Here is a 27,362-nt window from a genome sequence, read left to right on the forward strand (position 1 = left end):
ATGGCAGTATAAGGAATGGTACTACATTACCCATACCTCTGTCACTCCCATGTTGTCAAAGCCAAGGGTGAAACTGAGACAAGTCCATGAAAGTAACAAATTCTAGCCCATACCAGAAGACACTGTTATAGGTTAAAAGTTCCAAATATTTTTTGTAGACAAACATACACATTTATAAACAAAACTAAATGAAATGGAATGCTGTATAAGAATTAAGGTGAAAATTCCAATTTCAGTTGGCTTTTTCTCTTAAACAAACCATGGAAAAATGTACTTATCTTGCCTTGCTTTTAGTTGTTTATCTTGACATAGCTAACAAAGATCGGTAATTTCACTGAAAACCTAATGTTTTACGGTTGGTTAGTATTGAACAAATTACCTTGATTTGTCAAGTGTTGTAACTGCTTCAGAAGTCGATGCTATTGATTTTTCTGTCAGATCTGTGTTATTTTCTGCATCTGAGGGTTTTTAAATAATTTTCTTTTTTCAAGGATCTTTTCAACTGACAGGTTTTGACCTTGTTCTGGGATATTAGGGCATGTTCACATTCTAAATATGTCGACTTTTCAACTAGTGTACAGTAACCCCTGTTCAGATGAAATAACGCAGGTGTGGTGGGCGCCTATACTTTTATAGCAGCAAGAAGGATAGGTAATGGTGCCAGAACCAGCTTGCCTCATTCTCAGATTGATGTAGTTAAGAATAGTGCGACGACCCAGCACAGCCGTTTTTTTATCATCATGTGACTAGTCTCAGTCTACCTGTTGAAACAGGTGTCATGTTTCGTTATGTGTCATTAACCCTATGTTGTTCCTAATGTTCCTGAGTGCTCGAGTTTTATGTGACTTACTGCCGTGCTGTATGTTCCAAATTGCTCATCACACACGCGGTCATTAGACGTGTGTGCATTACTCATTTCAAATTGCTTATTATTTATAGTTTTTATATTTATATTGTTGCAGGTAGGTTGCTTTTTAATTTGTGAATTTATGAACAACTTGTTCCCATTAAAATAAAGTTATCTTAAAACACAGATTTATCTGGATCTGGTGATGCTCCAATTTCAAGACGGAAGTCTTTCAAAAAATCTCTTCGTGAATCCTTCAGACGACTTCGCAAAGGCCGCTCTACGAGGCATCACGCAGATAAACGAGGTACAGCTAATACACCAACACCAGACAAAAGGAAAGAGGGGTTAGTACCAGTTAGTCAGTTGGTTTATAATGTCTGCAGTCATGAATTATTTATGCAACTTCATTACTTTCAAGAGTATGTAATATTTACTATTAAAATTATTGTATTCTGCTAGTCTGGAGGAAGTAACTGAAGATCAGGAAGTCTTAAGTGAGGAGCCAACTGAGAAACCTGACTCTATTGGGTAATAATGTGTGTTCAAGTCTTGATGTAAATCTTCCTGTAAATGTCAGCAGTTTAGCATTGCATGAAGTGCTTATGAATTTCATTTAATTTAGTCTGTGTTTGGAAGTATAGCATGGATTGTTAGAGCAGATTTCTTTTTTTTTTTTAAACTAGCTTCAATTGTCAAGTCGGAACACAAGCACTGAATCAAACTTGATAAGCTAGAGTGATTTATCTAGGCAAGGATGCAAATGGCATACATATAGAAGAATAACAAAGAAAAGATTTGTGTGCATCTATCATTATCAGTCGGGAAGCAGAAGTGCTTTTGCAAAAACAAAATGAGTGGCTTGTTCTTACTGACATTGAAATATTTTTTCTTTGAATCAGTGTAATCTTTTCTGTGTGCCTTTTACTTCCTTGCTGAGATAAGATTCTCTTCCCATGTTCAGTATCTTTTCTTTATCAAGTTTGATTTGTGTAGCTTCTTGATGGTGTTAATATATATAAGATAATTAAGGTCTGCATAGGCTAATATTCATAGGTCTGGCCTGTTCTGAACCAAACCTGAGCCAGAGATCAGATTAGAGTAAGTCGGGGAGAAATGGCGCACATTTTGTAATGATCGTGCAGCAAGTCTTCACCAATATTTCGATTAGCTTATTTTTATGCTAGACGTCATTCCTTATATCTCTCCTTACTGCCTTTTGAAGGAAATGGTCTTACTGTAAGTAGATTACAGAGAGATCGTTTATTTGAAAGTGTGTCACCTGCGCCATCTCTCCCATAGTGTCCGAGTGAGATGTACTTGATATGTATGTTATGTACTTGATACGCTAAGGAAGGAAGAAATTAAGAAGTAAACTATGATTACAGGTTTAATACATTTATTTACCTTATTTACATTCACTTGTCTATTATTCCTTGGTCATTAACGAATCGGTTAATTATTTAAACTTCAAGATTTATCCTTCAGTCCTTTTAAGATATGTTTTTCCTTACTCTCTCTCGTCCACAATCATTACACAAGTTCACTGAACACATTTCATGCAGCCACTTGTTGCAGACGGTACACTTAATCCAATCATCCTTTTTTTTTTTTTTTTTGGTTAAAAAATAGTCCTCCCAGCACGCCACACACTTGTTGCAATCATCAGATATTGCATTATTTTTCCCGTCTTGAATCATTTTAACTGCTTCATTGGAATGAAGTTTTTCTCCTGTCCTACTCTTTCCCATTGTGGCAGTGGTTGCAATTTTTCTTTGCACTTTGTTCTTTTTGTTCACCGAGATTTCTCTTTTGTTGGAGATATTACGCTTTAAAGTTGCATTGAAGGCATGTACCACAAACTTCGATTAGGCTGTGCAGTAGCTGCTTCCTGTTCTCCATAATTAGTATAATTTGACACAGAATTAAACAAAATACATATAGGCTATATATATTTTATTAACAAACTGATCGGAGAATGGAAACACATTTTACACATAAATGAAAATTCAAAGAATACGGCGCCATCTCTTCCGGAAATGAAGGGCGCTATCTTACCTGACATTAGGGGAGAGTTGGCGCATCCCTGCCCCAGGAACTGCGTTGGCCCAACGTGGCGTATATCACACCAGCATAGTCGTTGACTAACCTAGTCACCCGCCTGTGGCAATGCAAAGTTAATTCAGCTTGAACAACCCAGTCAGTGGGCTTTTATATCATGCCATAGCAAAACTTTGAAGGTAGAGAAGACATACTTACCAGAAATATCCAGATTTTCAGGCGAAATTACTTGCACTATGTGACAACCAACAGATAGCTTTTGTTCTCACGTATACACTGTACACACGAGAAGCAGTGGTCGAGCGATCTAGCGGGCGATTGCCGCACTGGCCTACCCTGCGCCATCTCTCCCGGAATTACTATATAGTTTGTCACCTGGTCTGGCCAGTTTGTTCAAAATTTTAGGCCTATGTTTTAAACAATTATTTATCAATTGGAAGTGTCAGTATTTTCTTCTTTAACATGTTTCAGCCTCTTAGGACCATAGTTATCACTTCTTATCGAGCTCAGTAGCTGCAGTCGCTTAAGTGCGGCCAGTATCCAGTATTCGGGAGATAATAGGTTCGAACCCCACTGTCGGCAGCCCTGAAGATGGTTTTCCTTGGTTTCCCATTTTCACACCAGGCAAATGCTGGGGCTGTACCTTAATTAAGGCCATGGCTGCTTCCTTCCCATTCCTTGACCTTTCCTGTCCCATTGTCGCCTTAAGACCTATCTGTGTCGGTGCGACATAAAGCAACTAGCAAAAAAAAAAAGTTATCACTTCTCAGCTTTTTTGGATTTCTTAATTAATCCCACAGGAGGTTACCCTGATGCAACATGCCTGGATTGTGGGTTAAGTTATACCTGTCTGTACTAAATTTGAATTTAGCCAGCAGCCTGCCAATCAACATCATAATGCAGGCTATTATTCTATCATTAAACATAAAGTTATGCAATACAAATTTCACTGTGATCTGTATTGATAGTTATCAGTTACAAAATACTTCGTTATTTAAGGTCAACATAATATTTGTATTACTCGTGATGAGTTATAATTGGTCAGTGCACGTTTCGGCTTGTTTCAGGCCATCATCAGCTGACAAATAATTGATGGTAAAGAATAATCATTCTTGGGAAGTCTCTATGCTCTTTTTCTTTATTGCTATTTCTTCCTTTTCTATCCTTTATCTCCTTAAATTTCATTTTCCTTGCTATCTAGCCAGCTTCTCTGCCTTGAGTAGTAAGGTTGTATGGAGTTTTCTTCCTCCTCTAATCGCAAGTTTCGGGTCGTGGTGGAGTGATGCGTAGCTCTGGGAGAGTAGTTGTTAGCAGCCCACCTCCAGATACCAGGTGCCCTCTGAAGTATTAAACATTACCTTGGCATGCAGTATTCTAGTGGCGTTTGAACTTTTATTTCCCTAGCTACTCCTGGGACCAAAAACAGAACCTGAGCATTATAATTTTAATTCGAAGGGTTTCACCCTGCATACAGTGTCTTCAAAAGGTTTAGGCAAGAAACATAAATGTTTCAATTGAGTTGTTCACATACCCAGCCAAAAAGAGTGTGTTGATGCACCACAGTGCCCCCTTAATGAATAGCAGTGCCGGGCTGAGTGGCTCAGACGGTTAAGGCGCTGGCCTTCTAACCCCAACTTGGCAGGTTCGATCCTGGCTCAGTCCGGTGGTATTTGAAGGTGCTTAAATACGACAGCCCCGTGTCGGTAGATTTACTGGCACGTAAAAGAACTCCTGCGAGACTAAATTCCGGCACCTCGGCGTCTCCGAAGACCTTAAAAAGTAGTTAGTGGGACGTAAAGCAAATAACATTAGTTAATTAATTAATGAATAGCAGTGCTTTCAAAACGATAGTGACGAGGTTGATGACATGCGGAAGAGAAGCAATGTTTCTGACCAAAATTAGTACAGTCGGACAGAGGAGGAAGTTACTGGAGGCCACTATGTTTGGGCCAGTGCCCGTGAAAGGCTGAAAAGTATAAATCCCTGAACTCCTTAATAGAAGCCTCTGTTGAAGACCTAGTCCAGAGCCTCACAAATCAGGGTGTTTCCAGCGTTAAATATTTCAAGAGGCATGTCGGTGCACATCCACATCTGTAGTTTTGACTCTCAGATACTGCTCGAACGTATAAAAGTGTTGATCTATCGCTTGACTGTTTGGCCATATATGTACATACTATCTTGTATGAGGTGATATAATTGCCATAGGTTTTGCTACACATCACTGCAGTGCCAGGGCTCTGTAACGTGGGACATATGAAAAAAGAGACCATGCCATTGTGGAATGCACACCACCACCACCACCACGCATTAACTGGACTGATGGGCATGCTGCTCACACCAAGGACTGCCGTACATTTAGGGAGGAGAATAAAAAATCCAGGAGGTTAAGACTCTGGATAAACTTCCTTATCCAGAGACACAAAGGAAGTTCAGATCAATGCCTCCACTGGAATTCTCAGTCTCCTTTGCTGAGGAGGCAAGAAAAGGGCATGTTACCTTGCAAGGTTTGTAGCTCAGGGTTACCCATGCTGGATTGGCCTCAGTGTAGAACCAGACTAACAAGGTGTCCCCCGAGTTGCCTGAGGGGTGTCTGTGCTCGTTATTCTTCATCACTATTTCTACCCTTATACTCTCACCTTCTTAAATTTCATTCCTCTTCCCGTCTGGCCACCCTCTCTGCCTCGGGTAGAATAGGTTAGTACGGAGGTTTTATCCTCCCCCAATCACAAGTTTCGGGTCGTGACGAGGTGATGCATGGCTACTGGGAGAGTAGTTGTTAGCGACCCCCTCCAGATACCGGGCGCCCTCTGGAGTATATAGCCTTGCCTTCGGTACTACTTCTGGGCTCGGCTGAAGGCCAACTTCATATTTCTGGAGTACACTTGGGACCACAAACGTAATCTCTCTCGTCCCTTTCTTCTTTCTCAAAAACTGCGTCTAAGATTGGCAAGAAACGCAAGTGGTACACTCCAGTTCCAGTGGATTATGTGACAAACTTCTTCCTCGATTCCTGGTTGCTTCCAGGATCACGTAGTGAAACTCCAGTTTCTTTAGTTATTACATTTTGTTGCTGGCTTTGACCTATCGATGCATTTTCGGTACTGGTGTTCTCTCAGTCACCGTGTCTCCTTCTTCTAAGCAGACATTGGAGACTGAACCACTCATTGTTGTGGGTGGTGATGATGACAACAAAGATACCGACAAAGACGGCGGAACCTGGTAGGTAATGGACCGAACGAAGGGCAAGAAATTGCTCTAAATTCGAAGCGTTACCTATCCACACAATGGCACTATTGCATTGGGAGAGGACGGTGGGCAAGAGCAAGAGGAAGCGAGATTTTTGTGCTCATATCATTAGTAACGAAAGAGCAACCAACATTATCTCCGATTTCAGAACCATCCGTGAAGATATGTTTTGTGGTCGGATATTGGTGAACGATGTCCTGGAAATACCTCCGATAAACGGAGGAATCCATGTTCACCTTGCGGTCCATAGAGAAGATCTAGACGTATATCCGGTCACAGAACTAACCACGTAGGTACCTCGCTAAAATTTTGTTCAAGACAACCACCGATATAGATATTCAAATCATGACGCAAGCTATCAATTCAAAACCCAACCGGCCGTGTGGCATTCGGCCGGTCTTGTTACCTCTGGTGGTATTGGGTACTAAAGATGCATTGATAGCTTGGATGTAGTGGCATTACATGAATTTTGGCAGGGTACACGAGGAGTAACTGCTGCCTCCTTATCCGTAAAGATGGAACTCCCGCTTCAGCGAGTAGGCTGGGAATGGGGCTAGTATGGAAAGCTCCCGTTGCCAGCCTAACTCCACTGTGGTGAATACTGTCTAAAAGGCTCAGTGTAGATTTTGATGCTGAGCGATAAGCCGCACTTCCATAGTCAATTTGAAAGAGGACCGTTGCCTTGTAAAATCATAGCAGCACCGCACTTTCAGCCTGCCATGAAGTGCCGCTGGGAAACTTAAGCATTTTAAGTCTCTTCATACAGGCAGCCTTAACTGAAAGATGTGGCGCTGCCATGTTAGTCTCTTATCAAAATGGGGACCCAGGAATCTGCAGGTGTCTACCACTGGTAAGACATTTGTTTCGCAAGAGGATCTCTGGTTCAGGATGCACAAGCCGACTTCGACAGAAGTGTACAACTGAGGTTTTTGCCGCTGAAAATCGAAAACCATATTGCAGGGTTCATCTGTCGACAGCAGTGGAATGACTGCTGGCTCAGCAGCGGCAACTATGCCATTGATGGCGATTGCGAACAGCGTGATACTCGGTGCAGATTCCTCAGGTACACCATTTTCCTGAACTTAATTTTGAGAAAATGCATTCCCTACTCAGACTCAAAAGAGCTGGAGGGATATGAAGTTCTCAGTTAACGCTATTGGCTCGGATCCACTGATTGTTTTAAATTCATATTCATCCATTCATTCTGCTTCATCACGTTTTGTATTCTAGTCACTGGATGAATTTTGTACTTTTAAATTGTCATTGCATTTCGTCTCATTTCGTACCATTAGGGGCTATAAAAATTTCGTGTGGCTATTAGGGGCTGATGAACTAGATGTTAGGCCCCTTTAAACAACAAGCATCATCATCATCATCATCATCATCATCATCATCATCATCTGTTAATATTATCATGTGCCTTCTCTAGATCAAGGAATACCATCACCGGATCTTTTCCATATTCCCACAGATTAATATTCTAAAAGTACAAACAGAAAGACTATTTTATATAATATATGGAAGACTGTATGAAAGGATGAAGAATCACTTTATTCTAACTAACAGAATGGATAAAAATAGAAAAAGCTAAGGTGTGGGCTTCATTGACAGTTTTTACACGTTTGTCTCCTCTTTTCAGTCTCTACTGATGCTACTATTGTATTTATAATTCAGCTGTATATGAAATGTGTTTTTATTTTATTTGTTGTTGTAGCGTTGTTGTCAGTCTATTAGAATGTTCAAGTGTTTGTGTATCTTAATTTATTTAAAACTGTTTTGCCTGAGTAAACACTTCCCTTCTTTGATGTGTGATGCTTTATATATTTATAGTGTAAATAAGCATTTTGAGATATTGCTGTTCTGTATATCATAAAATCTTTATCCAGTATGGAAATTATTCATAATTCTCTTTGGTGTAATTAGGTGTGAATTAAAATTTTGTAGCTTCACATTTCAAATAATAAACAAGGGGGTTATACTAGGGAGTATTGTATTCCAAAAGTTCTGTGTTGCATGTTTTTTATGCACTGCATGCTTAGTGTAGTGAATGTAACTAAAGAAATACTCTAGTTTCAAATTATTATTATTATTATTATTATTATTATTATTATTATTATTATTATTATTATTATTATTATTATTGACGATCTCTACTTACCTAGGTGCAGTGAGACCAGGGCAAATATGGATTCTCTTTATTTTCCCTTAAATGTCTCCTTTGCTTTATATTTTTCTTAACCAGAACTGTATATTAAAATATGAATTTTCCTCAATCTCTCTTGCCTTTCATATGTAATTCTGTATTATGGTTTTTGTATTCTCTAATACATCCAATCTACCTGTATTTTTTTTTTCACTTCATTAAAAGATTTCATTTGTCTTCCTTTCTCACTCTCTCCTGGCCTTCTGTTACATCCTCCTTAAATTTTTTTTAATGGCCTGTATACAATTTTCGTGTTTCTTTCGCATTGACCAGTTGTCAGTTGCATATGATGTCGTAGGCATGTAATGTGTCTCTTACATTGTTCTTGAGCGCTCATTTATCTTCATTCTATGGTAAGTTCCATTCTCTGTGGTAATAGCAACTTTCAAGTTGAATCCTCTGCAGAGTGCCATATTAATTGTGAATTCTCCATTCTCCATTAATTTACTGACTGACCACTTACAGTTCTCCATAACTTCAGCAGAATCTTCTCGATCTTTTCTTTTCTTTTCTTTTCTTTTTTTCTCTCTCTCTCTTTTTGCCATCACCGCCAATGCTTTTCGACTTTTTGTCTCGTAGTCAAAACGGACTCCATTGATCATCTTCCATTTCTAAAACCATACACTACTACTTGTAGTTGTATTTCCACTTTTTCTTATACTCATCTTTTTAAATATTCTTGCAATTGAGTTTGCCTGGTGGCCGTGATCGATAAAAGCGTCAAGTCTTTCCTCTCTGACACCATGGTTATTTCCTTCAAGAGTGTTGGTTGACCAGTAGCATAGATGTACAGTTCCTGATAATCACTAAATTGGATGCCAAAAGTCGGGAATCAATTTCAAACATCTCTGCTGTGCTTAAAGAGTGAGGGCATGGGATTGCTGTTGATGGTGATTCGTCCATTGGATGGGGATGTTAAGCCTTGAGCAGACCTTTTGGTGTTATTCGACAGGAGCAGAATATGTGCTGACAGCAAGTTTCACCATCTCCCTACCTCATTATCATCACTACCACACACCAGTGGTCATCAGATAGAAAGTCTTGCACCGATGAAATGCGAACCAGTTGACCAGCGGTGTCCGACCATCAAGATTTGATGCCGTAACGATCACTCACAGCAATCTTTTCTCAGCAAATGTACAGCTCATTGAAGTGCGATCGAATTTATTATTACACGTTCTTTGTATATTTATGGTGATAAGGAATGGAAGTATGTTTAGAGTGCATTTTTTTGACTGTTCAAAAGAAGATCGTGTAGAACATCGGGTTATGTAACGCGAAAGAAACTATCATGGTAGAATGATATTGAAAGAATCTTGGGATATCCATTTTTTATATTGGTGTTCTATACTACATTTAGTACCATTTCCTTACATGTGTTTGATCAGTTCTTTAACCCTTATGTTGCAACATTCAACTTCAAACGTGATTGTTTTTCTTTTCACTGTGATATTTGACTTTAGTTCATTTCTGAGGAAATACTTCATAGTTTACTATCTTAGTATATTCCAGTCCCTGAACGAGAAAAAACAGTATTTTGGTGGCACAGTGTTGCAAAGTCTCTTGCTAGAGTTTGATTGGCGATTAAGCCCACACATTTCCTATAATGTAATATTGTATTTATTTAGCGTCTTTAAATCAACACAAAAAATAGTTATATAAATCTATATTTTATTTTCACAAAAAGTTATATTAGAACGTTTAACAGTTTTGTATCAGCCCCCTCCTGCATTACCACAGCTGACTGGTCACATGACTAAGCATTGCACCACAGCCACAGCGCTGCGCAGAATTCAAGGCTGCACAGCATTGCAATGTTGTCATCCTGCACCAATTTCTAACTTTCTCTCTCGTTATGCCAGTAACGAATTGTACACGACTGCATTTCACTTTTATTACTGTCTGCTCTCATTTAATTTTCTGCAGCATATTTTAACACTTTCAACTTGATGGATAACTTTTTCTCTAGCTCATTTTCACTCCTGGTTGTATCTGGACGCTTCCAATTTGTAGAATTTTTTTTTCAAAATGGCGCCCGGTAATGACGACGTTGTGTTTTATTCTCCGAGTAAATTAACCGTAAAATGTGATGAAAAGTGCGGAAAATGTCGAAGATTAGTGAAAAATGGAATGTTGTGTGATTCATGTGATTAATGGTGGCATTATAAGTGCGGAAATTGCCCTAGAGACGTAAAAACTAATGAAAATGTTGACTGGATTTGTGAGCAGTGTGTTCGGAATGTTGTTGTTGGGGACAGCGTTGATGAAGCACCGAAAACAGTCGATGAGGAATATAAAAGTGCATTAGAAATTATAAACATTCTAAAAAAGGACAATGAGACTCTTCAAGTTGAAAATCAAGAATTAAAAGAATGACTGTGATCGCTAGAATTTGGGACTGACCATTTTTCGAGTGATATACCGGTACAAGTAACAAACTCGAGCACGTGGTCATGTAAACAAAGGAGTGGATAGGGAAGAAGCACTGACTTCTTGTAGGAAGCAGGCAATGTAAACAAACAAGTAGATACGGAGTGGAGGGGAGGGGGAAAGGTGAAGGAGAGAAAGGGTCTGTAAGCTGGGGCTGAAGGATGCGAATAGAAAGACTGCTGCTGAGAGGGAAATTTAAAGAGATTATTAACACGTTCAGTACCAGCTTCTCAGCGGGACACTTGAATGCCTGGACCAGCCATTTTCATGCCAGGCCCTCTTAACATGCATCATTTAATACAATTTACCATTACTCCTCAACTATAACTGTTAGAAACGTGATACTTTGTGCTTACCTCTAGTAGATAGTGAGGGTGTGATATCGGGTATCACAGGTTCCAGGGTGGAGAGGAACAGCACACTTATTGCAGTACCATATTGTTTCACTTCTAACTTTGTTTCTTGTGCACACTCTACACTTTCTTGAGGGGGTGCTATTACTTTTTACAGGAGGAAATTTAACAAGAATATGTTACTTACTTTTTCCATCAAGCCGGAAAACTGGGTCCTTTGTTGGTGCTCGTCGTGGGGGTGGGGATTTAGAGGTGTTCATACTTGATGAAGATGATTCAGAAGGAACTGGAGATACTGATTGAATTATTTGCGTATCTTGTATCAGATATCTACAGACTGTTTGCATGAACAAGAGAAATGAGAGGGATTTGTTTCTAGTGTTCTTTTGATGAAGCCTAAATGCATTGAAGAGGGCACATTGTAAAATAAAAAAAGAAAACCTGTTTTTGGGCCACTTCACTGTTTTCCTCATGAACGGATACATTGCAAGGTACTGATCAGCAATATCCACTCCATGCATGTGTGGGTTATAATCAACAATACATTCTGGCTTCATTGCAGGTTTTCCAAATCTACCTTTTGGTACTTCCGTCATTTCTGCTGAATGCATTGTTGAAATCATTGTTATGACCCTCTTGTCTATCCATGAAAGAAGAAGAACCTCGCCATTTCTAACAAAAGTCATTTCTCCTCTTTTCAGACTTTTCTGTCGTTCCTTGACTTCTTTAGGGACCCCCCTGTTTTGCCGTATTGTTCCACAAACAGTAGTGTTGCGCTCACTCAACTCCTTAGCCAAACCTACACTGTTATAAAAATTATCCATATATTCCGCGTACCCCTGGTCAAGGTAGGGATTCAGTAATTCCAACACCGTGTCTCTGAGTGAAATTCCACTTCCATCATAAATTTTGAGAGTGCAAATATACCCTGAACTCGACTCGCACACCATCCTGACTAAAATGCCGTACTTAGTAAGTTTTCCAGGATTGTAGACTCGAAATTTCAAACGCCCTCGCCAAGCTAGCATCCCCTCATCCAATGCAATCTTTTTGCCTGGAGTGTATACGGTTGGAAATTTATTGCTCAATATTTCCAAAACAGGTCGAATTTTTTACAGCCTATCTGTACTATCGGCATAATGGTTACTGTCACTGAAGTGAAAAAATGAAACAATATGAAGGAAGCGTGTTCGGGACATTGTTTTAGAAAATATCGGAGTCTGAAACACAGGGTCTTCGGTCCAGTACATTTTTATATCAGGCTTTTGGACTATACCTGTGATGAACATCAACCCTAAAAACTTTTTCAACTCGGAGACATCAACCGGTTTCCAGGATTGCATAATCGAATTCTTTGTGAAAGGCCGGGGCGCCGCACGTATCACTTGACTCGCGTATAGATTCGTCTGCTCACACACATACTGATAAAATTCGTCATTCATGAAAATACTCACGTAACTCATAATATCCTGCTCATTTTCTATTTGAACATTTAGCCCTGAATTCCCTGTAAATGGTGGAACAGGTGGACAATAACTAGGATGATATGTATCGGGCACTTCACTTTCCTCTATAAGCCTATCGTATTCGGGAATCGGAATTTCCTCGTCAATCTCACTTTCACTATCTGAGTCTATTTCAGGAATAAGTTCATCACCAGAATCTTCATTGTGAACAATATCTAACAGTTCTTCTTCCGTAAGAAACTTTGTTTTATAAGCCATTATACTACACTCGGTAAGAACGACATGCACTGCATTGGAATCTCAAGTACCGACTTGACGCGCGAGGAAGTGCTGAGATTTTCCAGCTAAAACTGCTGAGATGAACATGAGCCCACTCAACACGAGGGTTATCTCAACAAGGTCAACCAACTTCCTGTTACGACCAGTAACGCTGACTAAGGTGTAAGAATGTACAGATGACGAATATATATAGCATTGCTTCCGCGCGGAACATTAAAACGTCTTACGCCATCCACGGCCCACAGCATAGGAGCAAGCTTAAACGTCTTCAGCCGTCCACGGTCCGCAATGAGTTAAAGAAAGAATTATTTTTATCTGAGGCATGATTACTAAAAATAGGAATTGAAAGGTAAAATAAAGTGTTCGAGTTATGTGAGAGATTTCCTTTAGATTGAAGTTAGGACTGAATCATGTCTCAGATAAAAATAATTCTTTCTTTTATAATCTCTTAAAAATTTTCCTCTCAGCAGCATTCTTTCTGCATCCTTTAGCCCCACCTTAGAACACCCTTTCTCTCCTTCTTCCTACACTCCCCCTCCCCTCCCCTCCCCGCCCACCCCTTTCCCTCCTTTTTATCCACTCCCCTCCTCTGAAAAATAAATAAATAAATAAATAAATAAAACAGAATATAAAAGAATGCACCTCTCATACCAATATAATATTTCATATTCCCTATGGGAATCGACATCAAATCATCTGATGGCCAAGCAGGCATCAATTTTTGATAATGAGCCAAAGTCTCTCATAGTGCATTGGCACTGCCAGTGGCTATAATTAGCCTACGCAGTGACCTCCACGGTATGCACTAGCCAGCATCTTGGTAGGTGTGCTAGGTACTAACTGATGAGCCCAGCCTAGCACACGGGGGCGAAACGCTGGCAACCAGGAATGAGTTACCTGGAAAATTTATAATGTCCAATAAGGACAATTTATATTGGTATTATAAATTTACTCATTCGGAACAAATATTTCAGATTCCCTATGGGAATCAACATCAAATCATATGCAAGTTTGGCAAGGAACAAAAATGCGTAATATGAATATGAAAAGTGTTTGGAGGGTTTTCATTTTTAAGAGTCTTCTAGTGTGTTTCACATCGCTTAAAACATTTAAATTGCTCTTCAGGGTGCACTTCAATCTCATCAAACACAGGTATGATTAAAATTCAGTATGCTGTGGATTACATGTATAAAACTTAATAGTACACTGACTGACAGAGCAAATGCAACACCAAGAAGGAGTGGTCAGAACTTTATGCCAATTGCAGGGTAGACTGACGTCACTGAGGTATGCTCATGATGTGAAATGCGCCGCTGTGCTGCGCACGTAGCGAATGATAAATGGGACACGGCGTTGGCGAATAGCCCACTTCGTACCGTGATTTCGCAGCCGACAGTCATTGTAGAACGTGTTGTCGTGTGCCCCAGGACACGTGTATAGCTAAGAATGCCAGGCCGCCGTCAACGGAGGCATTTCCAGCAGACAGACGACTTTACGAGGGGTATGGTGATCGGGCTGAGAAGGGCAGGTTGGTCGCTTCGTCAAATCGCACCCGATACCCATAGGGATGTGTCCACGGTGCAGCGCCTGTGGCGAAGATGGTTGGCGCAGGCACATGTGGCACGTGCGAGGGGTCCAGGCGCAGCCCGAGTGACGTCAGCACGCAAGGATCGGCGCATCTTCCGCCAAGCGGTGGCAGCCCCGCACGCCACGTCAACCGCCATTCTTCAGCATGTGCAAGACACCCTGGCTGTTCCAATATCGACCAGAACAATTTCCTGTCGATTGGTTGAAGGAGGCCTGCACTCCCGGCGACCGCTCAGAAGACTACCATTGACTCCACAGCATAGACGTGCACGCCTGGCATGGTGCCGGGCTAGAGCGACTTGGATGAGGGAATGGCGGAACGTCGTGTTCTCCGATGAGTCACGCTTCTGTTCTGTCAGTGATAGTCACCGCAGACGAGTGTGGCGTCGGCGTGGAGAAAGGTCAAATCCGGCAGTAACTGTGGAGCACTCTACCGCTAGATAACGCGGCATCATGGTTTGGGGCGCTGTTGCGTATGATTCCACGTCACCTCTAGTGCGTATTCAAGGCACGTTAAATGCCCACCGCTACGTGCAGCATGTGCTGCGGCCGGTGGCACTCCCGTACCTTCAGGGGCTGCCCAATGCTCTGTTTCAGCAGGATAATGCCCGCCCACACACTGCTCGCATCTCCCAACAGGCTCTACGAGGTGTACAGATGCTTCCGTGGCCAGCGTACTCTCCGGATCTCTCACCAATCGAACACGTGTGGGATCTCATTGGACGCCGTTTGCAAACTCTGCCCCAGCCTCGTACGGACGACCAACTGTGGCAAATGGTTGACAGAGAATGGAGAACCATCCCTCAGGACACCATCCGCACTCTTATTGACTCTGTACCTCGACGTGTTTCTGCGTGCATCGCCGCTCGCGGTGGTCCTACATCCTACTGAGTCGATGCCGTGCGCATTGTGTAACCTGCATATCGGTTTGAAATAAACATCAATTATTCTTCCGTGCCAACTCTGTTTTTTCCCCAACTTTCATCCCTTTCGAACCACTCCTCCTTGGTGTTGCATTTGTTCTGTCAGTCAGTGTATAAAACTCTCAAATGGAGAGAAAAGTATGTATTGTACATGCATGTTTAGAACATTGAAACTATACCAGTGGTTAGCAAGGCCTGAAACTAATGAGACTGTTGGATGTTCAAGTAATACATTTTACATTTTATTCTCTGATCCCATTGTGCAAATTGTAAGTTTGTGTTTAATCAAAATTGTTCTTGCGCTTGGGACGGGGGGGGTGATAGCCAAGCATCATAGCATAGGCATTGGCTTCTCACAAAAGTCACCTCAGTTTGAAACCGGGTCAATGCTTAAGGGATTTTTGTAACGAAGTGTCATCTCCGTATGGTTCGGTTTACATGCTAAACTGAAGATGTGGCTGTGATTGTGATATCAACAGTGTTTGCAATTACAAGCTTGCTTTTTCAAGTTGCCTCGCTTATTTTAACCAGTTCCCTTTCCTGACAGTTCCCTCGGTTCAAGATATCTGTAGTTACATTTGTAAGTCTTTTAGGTCACGGCCTTTGTGTTATGGGTTTGATGTCTGATGAAACATATCTCAAGAACTGTACAGTATATGCTTTTATATTTTACAGCTAATAAATAAACACAGATTTTAATTCCAAAGATCACATTGGAATAATAATTCCATGGTATATTTTCTTCTCAATTTTCAGTGGAGGTGATGCATCTAGCCCTTCTTCAGCACCATTAAGCCCTATAGAAGCAAAACCTGTGGAGAGACAAGTGGAAGCTAGACCTGTTGATGATTCCTTGGGGAGTATGGTGCGGTGTCTGTACTTTGCCAGGACATTTCTCATCAGTGGTGAGTGCAGTAAAGTAATGCAGAAGAGTTCATTGCATGTTGGAAAGATAGATAATTGAATCAGTATATTGAGAAAGCTAATTAAGGTTAGCCTTTCAGGTGTCATAAGGTGTCCTATCATCTTTCTTACATCCTATGAAAAGAGCTAAGCAGCCAGTTGTGCTGATTATCCAGTAGAAGTTCATTATAGCGAGAATTCATAATGGCAAAAAATTTACTTGCTATATTGGATTGTTCTTATATCTGATTTTTTGTGAAAGTCGGGAAAACCCCTATACTACACAATAAAATCGGTATGAAGCGGGAATGAGTTTGCTCAAAACTTGCATTTTCGCAGATAATATCCACACGATGACTTACTTGTTTGTTATTTTTCGTAATCCGATACTACGTGAAGATGTATATTTAATTTCATTCTGAAAAAATGTATATTAGCGTATTTCTCCGATTGCAAGAAGACCCCCACTTTTTCCTTCAAAAATTTTAATCAGGCTTAAAAAGTGCTTTGTAAAATCATATGAACATCTTTCTTGAACGGTACGCATTTTTAGACTATTTTTAGACACTGAATATTGGCTTTAATTATGCTCTCCTTTTTTTGCAGCTATACAGTTATGCTTTATTTTAGCGGGTCTAATATCCATTAACTTAACATTGGCATCATAATATCGAAGAGAACTCAGTGAAAATTTGCTGGTAATACTACGATCCATCAGGAAGATATTCTTGCTTACTATAAAACTGTTACTTTCACTCAGCGTCAGATATAACTGGCTGCCGCTACACACACGTTTCGCTTGTTGGATTCAGCCAACTTCAGCAGCTAGCGATGTATAGGTCTAATCGTGGACCTCACAATTTCAATTTTGACTTCTTTATAGCGTCCTTGTTGCGGGCCACTGAATGCATTTTTTGTACAGCACAAATTTTTAAGCTATCTTTGTCTTCACGGTAACACCAAATATTGGCTTTAGTTAGGCCTATGCCGTATTTTCTTCCAGCTGCACAATTAGTATACATTTCAGAGTGTTTAATAGCCATTAACTTAAAATTGGCATCATAACATTGACGAGAACCCATTTGAAAATTTGCCGGCAATACCTGTTCCACGTATTTTTACAATACAACGATCCATCACGAAAATATTCCTGCTGTCTATAAAACTTAATTTTACTAAGCGTCAGGTACAGTAGACACATTATAACTCTGTTACTGAGTAGCCGTGGCCTTTCTAAGAATTCGAATGCTCGGATGTTTTGATGCCATTCTGTGGGTTTGAGAAACGTTTTTTTTAGAGAATAATAGAATGTCATTCTCTCTTCACTATTTTCCAATATCCACTGACACACATAGGCACTGTACAACCGGTCGCCGCGGCTAACGATGTATGATAAAGAGGCGGTCATTTATTGTCAAAGCGTTTTGTGTTGTGTGCGCGCGCGTGGGAGTGAAAAGAAACAGCGTCGTTGCTGCCTTAATTCCCAGTGGTGTTTATTACTGTCGGACCATGAATGCAAAACGACCCTTTATTTTTCACATGAAATTCTGAGAAAAAAACGTCTTCTTGGATTTGTAGAAATATGGTATCGCTCTAGAGGCTTCTGTGGCAAACATTTCAGTTTTATTTTTCATATGGCTTCACCTAACCTAACCGTATATGTATAACCATATAAAAACATATTTGAAACGCATGTAGAGAAATGATAACCTCCTTGCTAAAAATTTACATGGGAATAGTCTTTCCAAAATTTAACTAGACGCGAGAAAATATAAGCTGTCCTCTGAAATCAGTGATATACCCTGCCATATCTTGAGGTGTATCGCATTCTTACTTAATTTCAGTATATGGTATAACATAAAAATGAAGATATCATTTACTTCAGCCTTTATTTTTAACAAGTTAACAACTGCTGTCGGCCACATTATTCATGCATTTATCACAAAAACGTGTTATCCTCTTTCATTTCAAATTTTCTTTAGAGAACACCAGTCGACGGGTATTACTAATCGACTTCAACATCGCCTTCGAATGTTGAGAGAGCTCGCAAATGCACAAAAAGTATACCGTACCGAAGATGATCGATCGCATTTTGTGGCAAACGTTTGTTTTCTTATTCAAACAGCCTCACCTGTCCTAACTTAATTGTACTATATGTGTGATGAAAACATACTTCAAGCACCAGTAGAGAAATTATAACCTTCTCGCTATTGACGTCCGAAACGGGGGAGGAGCTTACGGTCAGCTGTTTCCAATATGGCGGCGAGATAGTGGCGGGAAGTAAACACGACAGTGATCGGGTGTGCGTCTGTAGGATTTATTAAGTGTTCAAAATGTCTTTGGTGTCGTATGCGCAACTGTTAAGAGTTGTCGGAGATTTCACGCGTCTATTAGTGGAAGGGGAAGAAATATTCAAGCGTAATTACTTGATGTGTAGGTAATACGTTTGAAACAGAAGATGAAACTGGTGTTGTAGCGTTGTGTTTACAATCATCCCACATCGATTCAAAACCTCACAAAGTTAATGTTGTCTTGAACAAAGGGGGTGAAAATATGAAGTGCAACTGTACATGTAAAGCGGGTTTGTCAGAGAAAAGTTACCGTTGACACGCTAATTCACTTTAACAGTTAAGCTACTGTAATTTTCCACTATTAGAGGTTATAGAGTAATTTCTTGTTGATTTGGTCCATGCCAAAGCCTTATCCAGGTGACGGGGGAGTTACCTGGTTTGTAAACTGTAATCTTGGGGAAGAAATAAAATAATTCTACTAAGTAAATGTTGTAAAACAAAGAAATCCTAGGCTTTATACAGGCTTGTGTTGGAACAGCCCACATAATCTTAATTTTCTTCCATTTTTACCATCAGCACAAAAGTTAGAACTTAGAACTGACAATAATAAGTATAAAAATTATAACTGCCTACAGAATATGCAGAGCAAAGTTTGAAAATTATAATTTAAGAGTACTATAACCTCTACAGTCAGCTGTTTGGGGTTGAAGAATACTTGGTTTGTCCAATTCTACCAAATAATTAGGTTATGGCTTCTAATTGATGATGACCGGGAGAGTTGGCCGTGCGGTTAGGAGCGTGCAGCTGTGAGCTCGCATCCGGGAGATAGTGGGTTCGAACCCCACTGTCGGCAGCCCTGAAGATGGTTTTCCGTGGTTTTCCATTTTCACACCAGACCTTAATTAAGGTCACGGCCGCTTCCTTCCCATTCCTAGACCTTTCCTGTCCCATTGTCGCCATAAGACCTATCTGTGTCGGTGTGACGTAAAACAAATAGCAAAAGAAGCTAATTTATGATGGCAAAATACTACATATTTTCTTTCATTGATAGAGGTATTTTATAAGCAATTTAAATGCAGTGCTTAATTACTACCAGTTAAAGATATTACTCACATGTAGATAGTTAATTTACTGTCTGCTGTTACACATATGAAGAAGTTTACAAAGAGCGGATTACATTCTACGTGCGGCACAGAAGTATTAGGCTACAAGTTTATCAGTATTTTTGATCTAGCTAAATCTTTGTGCATACAAATTAGAGACAATAACTATCAATGAGTACAATAAACAGTACCGGTACATATGCTGTGGAAAAGGTAGTCTTCACGATAATGCAGACTGCACACTGTCATGTATCACGTAATGCGTTTTTCAATTGACAGCGAGGAAGCCCATCTTTTTCTCTGAACTTTTTGTACAGGAAAGTAGTGAAGAGATTTCGCATCGTTTTATACGATTTGCAACCGTACACAGAACAGTACCTCCTCAAATTCGACAATTTTCTTTCTGTTTCCATCACGACGTCAATGCTTCGCCATGTAAATAAACCTCACCAGTCACTATGTTGCAGCTTCAACATTCTACCGCATGGCTGCGCCATCCAACTTTTCTGACGTCAATAACTTTACATAATAGCCTTTCCATAATTTAACGGGCGTGAGAAAATATAAACTAACCTCTGTACTTAATGACGCCCTCTGTCATATCTTGAAGTGCATCCCATTCGTACTTAATTGCAGTATATAGCATTAAAATTAAGTTATCTTTTATTCAGCCTTTATATTTAACGAGTTAACAACTGTTATCGGACACGTTATTTACGCACTTATTATGAAAACGTTCTCTTTAATTTTAATTTTCTTTACGGAACAGCAATCGACGGGTTTTTCTAATCGACTCCGACATTGCCTTCGAATGTCGACGAGAGAGCTCGGTAGTGGGCATAGCGAAAAAACTACACTGAAGATGATCGATTGCATGCAGTATAATGACTAGGAGCATAATTATTGGTAACGGTAAAAATCGTGCGTGCATTATCACTCGAAATAACGGATGCATCAGTAATAGGGCTCTCGCTGTAACCGAAGGATAATACACAGTTTAATATAGGAATTTTGAAGGGACAAACAAAAATTTTCATTACAACGGGGTTTTCATTATATGCCATAATCGCTACCATATATCGGACTTCGACTGTAGTGTTAAGGTAATCTGGGTGTATATTATACAAACGTACGTACATACAACCAAGCGAGGGACTGCTCTGTTTGGGTCATGTTGCTGTCAGCTTGCATTCAGGAGATAGTGGGTTCGAACCCCGTTGCCGGCAGCCCTGAAGATTGCTTTCTGTTGTTTACCATTTTCACTTCAGGGAAATGTTGGCGCTGTACCTTAAATAAGGCCACAGCCACTTCCTTCCCACTCCTAGCTCTTTCCTATCCTATCCTATCATCGCCATAAGATCTATCCATCTCAGTGCGATGTAAAGCATTTGAAAAGGAAAAAAAAAGTCTTCATTACAGACTGTTATCCCTTTCAGTGTTCAGTTTGCAAACCTCTGTTAATTTACTGAACACCTCCACAATCTTGTACTTGTGACTGGCTCAATGGCATTGTTTAGTTCCATATTCTTATCTCTAAATCATTGGAATCCAAGTCTGACCATCGTCATTCTGATCTCCCTCCACTTCTCTTGCCTTCCACGACAAGAGTCCATTATTATCATAGATAACCTCTCCCTGTCTATTCGCCTCACATGACCCCACCACTGCAGCTGATTTATGTGTACTGCCTCATCCATCGAGTTCAGTCCTATCTTAGTCTATATCTCTTCATTCTAAGTACTCTCCTACTATTTCTCCCACCAATGATCATTCTCAATACATCCATGTCGTCATTTTAACCTATAAATAAGGTATCCTGAGTCCACCTAGCCTTCACTCCTGTAAAGCAAAGTTGGTCTGAAGACAGCTCGATGTAAAGACGGTGTTGTCTGGGAGTTGACTTCTTTCTTACAGTATATTGTTTATTGCTGCTGTGTACTCACTACATTAGCTTTGCTGCATCTTGATTCAGTCTCGCTTCCTATACTGCCGTCCTGGAAGAATACACGTCCTACCTGTTTCAGTGCTGTATTCCTAACCTGACATTCAATTCTCTTAGGTTTCTTCCCTATTGACACCACTTTATTCTTGGAAATGCTAATTGTCATATCATACTCGCTATAGGTAGCAGGTAGGGACCCTTTTCAGAGGCAGCCCTACACAGGGAGTAGTGCCCCTGTCTATGTGAGTCCCAGAGCACACTCGCCCAGTGTGTAACATTTGGTAAGGGTCCCAGCTCTGGGTTACGAGTAAAGACCTCAACAGTATCTACAGCGGAGAAGGTGGACTTCAGTACAGTGGAAATGGCGGAAGAGGCAGCTCTGGACTTAGGGATAAATAAGAGTTCCATCTAAAAAGGCCAATGGCTTCGGGCAGATAAGGCTCTGTAGGAGGGCAGATGGACCCTTGGTAGAGGTAATGCCACAAAAGTCCATCTAACAGCATCTGCATTCCATGTTAGGAGTGGCTGCAAAAGGTGTTTGTTTTCCCATGTTAGGGGTGGTCTGAAGGAATTTTGGCAAGGCCTTTGAGTGTGGCAGTCCCATTGTACTAATAGCCTATAAAATGATTGAGAGCGATTTGAGACCTCGGAAACGGTTAGGGCGTCCCCCAAAAGGGACTTGCAGTTCCTGATGTTCTCTTCCTGGGGGAACTGTGAAAAGTGGGCAACTAGTGACGAAGATTGCAACCATAACTGCCCTGACCCTTAACGGCAAGGCGGAAGAATTAATAGAATACTTGGAAAAGGACACTGCATTGTTGGGATTGAATGAAACCAAGTAGAAAGGAAAGGGACAAAAGAGCTCGAAGAAGGGGTTTCAGTTGTTTTGGAGTGGAGGTTCAAACTCCAATAATGGAGGGAAGACATGGTACAGTACATAGAGAAGGTCTACTTGGTAAATGACAGAATCATGAAAATCAGAGTCGGCTTGGAGAGTGGAGTGCAAGATTTTATGCAGACAGGTAATGTCAAAGAGAGTCTAGGGGAGTTCTTGGAGGAACTGGAGAGGTGCATTGAAGGTAAAGAATTGATCATAGTGGGAGACACGAATGCCCACAGGGGAACAGACAGGCAAGATAAAGAAGAAATAATTGGTCCTTTCAGTTATGGAAATAAAAATGCAGAAGGAGAGCTACTACTAGATTTTTGTGAGAGGAATGGATTAATAGTTGGCAATATTTAGTTCAGAAAGAAGAACAGCCAAAAAGTATCTAGATATGGATGGAGACAAATGAGATCAAAACAATGATTGATCTGATTTTAGTTGGGAGGGAGAAACACAGACAATCGGGAGATGTGACAGCTATGCCAAGAGATGATTTTGAAGGAGACCATAAAATTCCAGTGGCTAAATTAAGACCTGATAAAGTAGTGAAATTAAAAGACAAGAGAAAGAAAAATGGAGGTGTGTAAATTAACGGAAAAGGAAGCACAAGACAAGTTCCAAGAACTGAAGAAACAAATTTGCAAAGAAGACGTTGGCAGTGTTGAAGAGGAATCGGCCAAGTTCAAACAAGGAATGGTGAAATGTCCAGAAGATACATGTGCTAGATTATCAGGAAAGAGAAAAAAAGGAACAGGAGACACCCTTGTGGAATAACAAAGTAAGGGTTGCGGTGAAAGAAAAACTAAAAGCTTGGAGGAAATGGATAGGAGGCAGAAGTACAGAGAGTAGGCAAAAGTATCATGAAGCAAAGAAAGCATGTCAGAAGATTGTGCAGGAAGAGAAACAGAAGTACTGGGAAAACTTCACAGAAACCTTGCAAGAGGATGTTTAAAGGAGTAAGAAAGTGCTGTGTGGATTGGTTAAATGTAAATTAAACAGGAGATAAGATACAAATTAATAAGGACAGATACAGAAAAAAGTTTCACACAAATATAGGATACTGTATTTACTTTCGCTTTTATGGCCACAAAAATGTAATTCATTGGAAGGCAGCATTTCTAAATTTAACAAGTAAAGAAGACAATAAATGGTGAACACATGACTTTTAGGCCTGCATATACACTAAATATAGTCAATTTTATTTATTCTTATGTCACATAATGTATTTCATTTCATTAACTCCTCTGATGAGGTTGACATCATACTTGACCCCGTAGAGAAGAGGGATAAGAGTTGGACATACAGTTTTTTTAATCGTATTATGCAATATTAGGCCTAATGCAAAAGAACTTAATGGCCAGTCATTTGTCTCTGTCAGTTGAGAAGCAAACCTAATCACTGTTTTAATTTGAATTACAATCGTCTCGTGCCGCCAACTACCCTGCTATCGGTGGTGTCGTCATCCCAAATGACGTAGTCTTCACTGCCATCGAGAGCATCCGAGATCCCGTCTTTTAGAAATTTTTAAAAATATTTCCATTCCCAGTAATAGAGTTCAAACAGTGAGAATCTATTTGCAAATGATTTCTGGAGATAGTCTCTGTTATTCCAGTTGGTGTGTGTGAAGCAGAGGCCACTCCTTATGAATAAAGCTTTCTGTAGAAAGCGTGCCAACCCACCAGCTGATCGCTAACGAATGTTAAAGAGTTGTAGTTCCGAATGTAACACATAGTGACTGGAAGCATTCTTCAGATAACTGCGGCTGTTAAAACACAGACCTTTATTTTAAAACAGCATGTTTCAAAAAGAATATACAGTACGTATTATAAAGTATTATTTTGTCTAAACTATCAATCGCTGCGCCTCGGTTCGGCTATTGGAGAAACAAATACATAGTCTACTTTATATTAATAGCCGCTAGATGTCAGTTGTCTTCTGTTTTGCTTGGTAACCGTCATATGTTTAAAATGGCTACTCCGCAGCATGAATCATTTTGTGTTCTCAAGTTTGTGAAGTGCAATTCCATGATTACAGTGCAAAGACGTTTCAGGTTAAGGTTCCAAATTGATCCTCAGAATGGGTGGAACATTTGCAGATGGTATCGACAGTTTGTACATACAGGATGTGTATGTAAAGGAAAGAGTCCTGGCCGCCCTCGTGTTCCTGAAGAAAATGTTGCACGAATTGAAACTGCTTTCCAACGTAGTCCTTCAAAATCAACTCGTCTTGCCAGTCGATAGTTACAACTGCCTAAAACAACAATTTGGCGTGTTTTGAGACGTTGGTTGGTTATGAAGCTCTAAGAGTTACAGCTGTTACAAGCTCTGCGTCCTGCTGACAAACGCAAATGTGTGGCATTTTGTAACAAGATTCTTGATGCTTTTGACAATGATAACACTTTTGCACTACGCATCGTGTTCAGTGATGAAGCAACTTTCCATGTTAGTGGTCAGGTAAACAAACACAGTGTTCGAATTCGGGGGCTACAGACCCCACACGCAGTCATTGAACATGTACGAGATTTGCCCAAAGTCAATGTGTTTTGTGCGATATCCCGATCATCTGTTTACGGCCCATTCTTCTTCGATGTAAACACGGTTAACGGTCAGCAGTATCTCGCTATGTTACGAAACTGGTTGTTTCCGAGGCTGCACGAAGACAACTTCACAACTCCCTCACTGGAGTCGCCAAGTGCGTGAATATCTGAATGAAACTCTACCAAACCTTTGTATTGGTCGTCAAGGAGCTGGTGACTTAGCATGTCTTAGCTAGGCTCCATGGTCACCGGATTGACACCCTGTGACTTCTTCCTGTGGGGTTTCGTTAAAGACAACGTTTATGTACCACCACTCCCACAGAACCTGGAAGAGTTGAAGAAGCGGATCCATACTGCCATAACTTCTGTGATGAAGGACGTGCTTGCCCGAGTATGGGAGGAATTTGAGTATAGATGTGATATTGTTTGTGTTGCTAATGGAGGACATATTGAACACTGTAATCTGAACTTGAGAGGTTCGTAAATATGTGTGTAAAGTTTCATATTCGTATGTCTTACAGTTTAATAAATATATGCATTTGAAATACCTATATTATTTTTGAAACACCCTCTATATTTCATGCTTGTTCTCTACATTTATCACATCAGGATTTACCTAAACAGCTGTAAGTGAGATCAGAGAGACCTCATTGTTTAGTTTAGGTATGCTATCAAGTGCCCAGATAGTGCCAGAAGTTTCATGCTGAAAAAGAAATAAATAAATAAAAGGAAAGCTTGCCGCATTTATGGAGGTAATGCTTTTTATTATCATAATGCTTAATTTCGTCCATCCGTTGTCTCCATTTTTTATAAACTCATAGTATGTTTTGTTTGGCGTCTCTGAAAATTATATAAAAGTATTTAGTAGGACGTAAAACTAGTAATATTATTAATATTATTATTATTATTAGGTACATTGGTGAGTAAAACAATTGTTATGATTGGATTGGTTTTTATCACGTTTTTAACCTACTTCTCTCCAGAAATTACCAACATTAGCCTGAGATACAAGATATGACTTTGTTAGTGATCTCACTTGCTACAGTACATAAATGGCAGCAACCGTGAATATTTCTTAATGAAAGTAAACTCGTGTCCTCATCCCGAGGTGGTGTAGCTTATTTTATTTACACCGCCAATGGAGGTGATCTGCATGTTCCATTTTACTGCTTATCAACCTTCCTGCCATTCTTAAATCTCTCGCAGTACCGGGAATCGGACTCGGACTCGTGAGAACGGCAGCTAATTGTGCTAACCATTACACGGGTGGACATTCGTACTACAAAACAGACATATCGCAAGACTGATGCATGCTTGCAATGCGCTGGTCAGACACACAAAACTACCTACCTGCAGTACGCTGTGGAGGCAGACTTTTCTTAACTACGAAACAGATGTACCACATGACTTTGATGCTTGTTTTTATTGCGCGGTTCAGACAGATGAAACTATTCACAAATTTATGTGATGTCATTGGAGCTGCAGTACGAGCCGTACCTGCTTTGAAGCCAAATAGTTGTTGTTCTCTGACGAATTACGTTGGGCATCTTATATGCAAGCTTTTTTTTTTTTTTTTACTTTGTTTCAAAAAGCCAGGGGGATCTACCACCCAACACCCAAGGAAATATGTTATTCTCCAGAGATCGGTGGAGTATTTTGCTAAATTACTTAATATCAGATTCAAAGAACTGGAGGAAGAGGAGGATCATGAAGAAGAAATGGTGGAAGCAAACCAAAAATGAAGTTACAACAATGTTTGAAATAGAAGGAGCTTCACACTACTTTTCAGTGGCAAAGCATCAGATGTGGATCAGGTGGCTACAGAGATGATAAAGGCAGCAGGACCAAGAATTACGTTGGGCATCTTATATGCAAGCCTATTTTTTATTATATTGGATATATAGATTATTTTGGGTGATATGGAAGAAAAAATGAATTACCAAAAGATTGGAGGAAGGGTTTGATAATCCCAGTATTCAAAAAGAGTGATAAGAAAGAATGTAGTAGCCATAGGGGAATCACCCTCGTTTCACATGTAGCAAAGATCTTTAAGAGATATTAGACAGAAGACTGAGGATGAAAGTAGAAAAGGAAATGAAGAACAGTAAGGATTTAGAAGAAATAGATCAACTTTTGATCTCATTTTTGCATTAAGGAACATGAGGGAGAAAAGATAGGATTTCAGGAAGGATTTCGTGATGACATTGAAGTGAAATGGCGTATGGCTTTACATGCCGGGTGTGTCCGAGGATTTGTTCGGCTCGCCAGGTGCAGGTCTTTTAATTTGATGCCCGTAGACCTGCGCG

The 27,362-nt window shown here is 40.2% G+C and overlaps 1 protein-coding gene across 1 annotated transcript in view; it reads left to right on the forward strand.

The window, feature by feature from the left end:
* The window catches only part of l(2)gl (LLGL domain-containing protein l(2)gl), a 452,154-nt gene that overhangs the window by 205,252 nt on the left and 219,540 nt on the right, over positions 1-27,362 (forward strand). Inside the window, exons 14-15 of the mRNA XM_068228315.1 lie at positions 1,035-1,194; positions 16,152-16,300. Coding sequence (XP_068084416.1) covers positions 1,035-1,194; positions 16,152-16,300 — 309 coding nt within the window. The remainder of the gene's footprint in view (positions 1-1,034; positions 1,195-16,151; positions 16,301-27,362) is intronic.

The sequence above is a fragment of the Anabrus simplex genome, chromosome 6 (genome assembly GCF_040414725.1).
Source record: "Anabrus simplex isolate iqAnaSimp1 chromosome 6, ASM4041472v1, whole genome shotgun sequence".
In the NCBI taxonomy this organism is placed as follows: domain Eukaryota; kingdom Metazoa; phylum Arthropoda; class Insecta; order Orthoptera; family Tettigoniidae; genus Anabrus; species Anabrus simplex.